Here is a 4,927-nt window from a genome sequence, read left to right as displayed (position 1 = left end):
GCGCTTTACACAATTGATGTGTGTATGGATTGGTATAACAGTTGTATGAGCCCCTAATAAAATGTTAAAAAAAAAAAAAAAAGAATGAATTCTGCCAGCTGACACTAAATACTTATCTTCACAGATTTTGCTCTGTGTTGTCCTGTCTGTCACCAGGACTTACTACTGTCTGAGGAAGCAAGCCTGCAGGAGTCTCCAAGCTACTGCATGATGTATGGATTTTGACTTACCAGCCCTCACAATCATGTGAACCAGTCCACAATCCACTGGAGGAAAAACCAAAAAACCCTCCGTATCTGTAGACACTCCCACACACTCACATGCTGGTTCTGTTCTCCTAGAGAGCCCTAAGACAGTAACCTTGGTGCGAAGCCCACACCGAGGCTCCATGACGTTTGATCAATGCATGCATAGGTTTAGTTTTCATTTCCCCACGCCTTTTCTCTCCACAGCCTCTCTACGCCTACCTATGAACTCCCTGCCACCATCTAATTAACCCGTCTTGAGTGCTCTGTGCAAAAGCCTGCTCAGGTATCTTCAGCCACCTCCTGTTGCTCTAGGCAGGAAGCCAGCATTCCGCTGGATGCCTTTGTTAATCCATCCCATCCTGAATGCTGCATTTTCATCTGTAAAACATACTGTTTTAGCTTTATCCGCTACTTGTTCTAGGAAACAAACGTTGCTTTTGATTTTTACCTCTGCCCGGCCCTACATTCTTTTGCATTTGCAAGACAAAAGGGTTAGCTTCTTCTTACTTGTAGACTGTACTCCTGTCATCCCCTCCGGTCAAATCTGGTTTATCCTTCAAGATCAGGAAGCTCCCGGGCAGACAGCTCAGCTACAAGTGAACACCTCCTCTCCCTGTGCCTTTTTAGTACTTCGATGACCTTGGAAGGTCATTTCACCCTTTCTCCCTTCCTGTGGCCTGTTTCAGTACGGAAACTATGGCTAGGAGTTCAAGACTCAGTTTCTTTCATCTTCCTTGCCATGATGGGTCCAGGGATAGATTCTCAATTCCTAGATGGATTTACTTTTAATTTCGTACACCCTGGATCAGCTCATATCCCCTGAAACGAACTGCAAGGGCAATAGTTCAAGATTACCAGCTGCTCTCGGGAGAAAGACGAGGCTTTCTAGTCCCATAAAGAGAGAGTGACAGTCTCAGAAACCCACAGGGCCAGTTCTACCCAGTCCTATCGGGTCGCTATGAGTTGGCACTGACTTGACGACAGTGAGTTTGGTTTTTTTGGTTTGGCACCTGGTATCTGACTAACATATGGTCTGAACATCTGCCTTTTCTCTCTTTTGCCAGCTGCATTAAGAAAAATGTCTACTATGTGTTTAAAAATGTTCAACTTGAGAATGACATGACAATGCATGATTTTATTGTACTAGTACAACCTGGCGGAATAAAGAATGCAAACGTAATGTATCTAGTAGGAACAGACTAAAGGAACTCAGGACTCCTGTGCTGTGAGGTGAGAGGAGGCTACACTCCTGAACTGTGACTCACCAGGGGAACCATTCTGCTGCTCTGCACCAGGAGGATGGCAGCCTAGGCGACCCTAGCAAGTCGTTCTACTCGGTCATAAAGGTTGTCAAATCAAATTGATTCTAGAGTTCACAACAGCAACAAATGGGAATAGCCCGACTGTGTAGTGGTCAAAGAGAATATGGTAATAAATGACTTGCAAACTACAACTCAGATATGATCTCATTGTATATGCCAGCCCCTCCAGATGTGCAAATCAATACCACTTACCTCCATTCCACGGTATATAGCTTGAAAATCAGAGAAGAAAAGGAAAATTGTCAGGCCCAAGGCTGATATAAGGAGAAATGAGAAGATGTCTGTGGAAACACCAAATAGCACTTTAAGATACTACAAAGTATTTCAGACAATTTGGCACACATTACCGAAATCTCACTGTTGGACAAATACCAGATACATCTCCAGATGTTTTAATATGTCCCCGCATATGGTGAAAAAGGCCCCAACGCTTACAGAAGAGAGGGCGTATCCTAACATCTTGCCTTGGAAAGCTGGGCAGAGGATGTTGTAAATAAAATCCATTATAGTGACCTCCATTCTGCAGGTCACTCAACTGAGTGCTCATGGGGGGTGGGGAGGGGATTGCAGAGATGCAGTGCCATGAGAAGCCATCTAAGTCACGATAGGGGCACGTGCACTATCCTTGTTTGCCTGCTGTGTTCTACACACGGGAGGGAACGCTCATCCCTCTTGGTACCGCCTCATCCTGTTTTGTCTAAGGAACCCAGTCTGTGACTCTGCAGCTGATCATTCTAGACCTTCCACCAACTGGTCCCAGTGTCTGAAACTGATCCCTGACTCTTCCACCTTATGTGTAATAGGAAGTGGAACTGCAACGGCCGCACCTCCCAGAGAGACCCAACTTTTCCCAATTTCTGTGCTTCCGCTCACAGAATACCCTGTGGAGACATTCTTCCTGTCTTTGGGAAGGTCCAATCTTCCATAGCTCCAACAACTGAACTTCAGTGACACTTCCTCTTTAAGGCCTCCTAAATCCTCGCTTATGCATTATTTGTAATGTACATATCAGTTAGATTTTGTCCACTTGAAAATTACTTTCTATCTGGTTTGGGGGACACTGAATTAAAGGAATAAATGAGTATAGAGCATGCTTATCTGCTGCGGTCTTTATTTCCAACCTGTTCAAGATGCTTTATTACAGTGAGTCAATTTCCCAGGATGCACTGTCCCCAAATCACTGTTCATATGCCCCAATTGTATTACGTCAGAGCTTTTAGCAGAGTATTTTGTAGATGGTGCCTTGGGACTGTTTCCTGACAGGATTATAGCACACGAGGTCACTATGAGCTTGCAAACAAGGAGGAGTGTTTAATCAGTGTCGCCAAGAGATATTGTTGTGGCCATTGGGTCAGTCCATCTCCGTTAGGGTCTTTCTCTGTATGGCTGCCCTTTTATTTGACCAAGCATGATATTCTGTTCCTGGGACTTGTCTTTCCGGATGACAAGTCCAAAGTACATGAGACAAGACCAGCTTAAGGAGCATTCTGACTAAACTTCTGAGACCGATTTATTTGTTCTTCTGGAAGTCCATGGTAATTTCAGTATTCTTCCCCAGAACCATAACTCAAATGCATTGATTCTTCTTTGGTTTTCCTTATGCCATTTCTAGCTTTCCTATGCATGTAAGACCATTGAAAAGACCATAGCTTGGGGGCGGTCCCACCTTGGTCCTCAAAGTGACAGCCTTGCTCTTTAATCCTTTAAAAGAGATCTGGAATGGAAGATTTTTGCTCAGTGTAATATATCCTTTGACTTCTTGACTGCGCTTCTATATGCATTGTTGTGAATCCAAGCAAGATGAAATCCTTAACAATTTCCATCTCAAGTCTGCATTATCAACACCAGTAATAAATGTCAGGCAATTGCCCCTCTACAGCAGGTTTGTCTTTGAAGCCAGAAGTTTTATTTTCACCCTTGACCCACTATGCCTACCCTCCTATTCATTCACATATCACTTTATGCATACAACTAGATATCACAAGGCATTCCTGAATAGTGAAAATGGTTAGCAGATCCAACTGCTAGCCCCAAGAGTTGAAGTTTGAGCCCACCCAAAGGCACCTCAGATAAAAGGGAGGCCCACTGCGGAAAAGCCAGGCATTGAAAACCCTGTGGCACACAGTGCTCCTCTGACATACTGGGGCCACCCTGAGTCGAGACTGACTCCACAGCAGCGGGTTCCAGGCAGCAGGTGTGTCCCACTTTTTCCAGGGACTAGAAGAGAAGTAGAAGCAGAGAGGAGAAAAGCGGACAATGCAGCTATCAAAATAACGCATTGTGGAATAGCTCGATGCTAAGAAGACCGTAGGCAGAGTCTTGTTCCTTTCTTTGTTTTGGATTCAAGGGATCTACGGGCTGGAGAATAAGAGGGTGTGCCATCTTGACCATGGCCACATACTTACTGCCAACTGGGTTCAGTGTTGTGCCCACATCTGCCTTCAGATGAATGATCTGAAAAGCAGGGCAGGCCCACGCACAGGAGAGCAAAGGGTAACAAAACAACAAGGTCCGTTAAGTTCTGCTTTGATTGAGAAGCAACATGAAAAATTAAAGTGCATATCGCCCTCCTCAGTTAATTGCCATTGATGAGCAAAGCGGAATAGGGCTTTGTTGGGAAGACAAGTCCTATGCTGGTCATTACAGCTTATCTTCAGATAAGGAAAGACCTAGCGAATATTCCCATATCTGTTTCTTTCATTTTATATCCATACTTTTTCTGGGTCTGGTCATTGTCCAGTTGAGTTTCTGCTGGAGTGGCGAGGAGGGCAAAAGCCTTCCTGTTATATTAAATGAAGTTGCTTATATGTTTCCAGAGCAGTTTCAAGGACTGTTGACTTGTAACCTTGAGAGTATATGATCATTATATGATTACACTTGGGATGTCTGTTTATAAAACGTTTTTCATTTAAAATTATTTGGAATATTGCACATAGGCATTTGAGTTTATACACAAGCATTATTATTATACAACTACTGCAATAGCTTTATTTAACTCACATAAAAGGACCCAGCACCTGACCTTAAAATTAGAGTGTTAGCCAAGTGCAGATATCCCCCTTGAAATGTATTTACAATAATATAAAAAAGGAATTCACCTTAAAACATGAAGCATCTCAATTTGTTGGGACTGAAGCCAAAGAAAGGCATCATCAAATATTTCATCAAAAGTTTTAAAAAATATTAAATATGCAAGAAGTTTATAGGAAATATAAAATTAGAGGTTGATCTTAGCATGCTCTTAAAAAGTGTAATGGACCAACTGTACAAAAACGTAGGTCAACAGACTTCAGCCCAGTGTGCCAAGAGGTGAAAACAACATACCAACATGTACCAGGGAACCAATAGAGAGGTCTG

At 43.3% G+C, this 4,927-nt stretch overlaps 1 protein-coding gene across 1 annotated transcript in view; it reads right to left on the bottom strand.

Moving 5' to 3' along the window:
- Positions 1 to 4,927, bottom strand: part of ATP13A5 (ATPase 13A5) — a 138,978-nt gene that overhangs the window by 5,500 nt on the left and 128,551 nt on the right. The window contains exon 28 of the mRNA XM_045287560.1: positions 1,763 to 1,851. Within this exon, the coding sequence (XP_045143495.1) occupies positions 1,763 to 1,851 (89 nt within the window). The remainder of the gene's footprint in view (positions 1 to 1,762; positions 1,852 to 4,927) is intronic.

This window comes from Echinops telfairi, unplaced genomic scaffold, assembly GCF_000313985.2.
Source record: "Echinops telfairi isolate 266 unplaced genomic scaffold, ASM31398v2 ScPeMD7_17;HRSCAF=63, whole genome shotgun sequence".
Classification (NCBI taxonomy): domain Eukaryota; kingdom Metazoa; phylum Chordata; class Mammalia; order Afrosoricida; family Tenrecidae; genus Echinops; species Echinops telfairi.
This window is presented reverse-complemented; position numbering and strand designations above follow the sequence as displayed.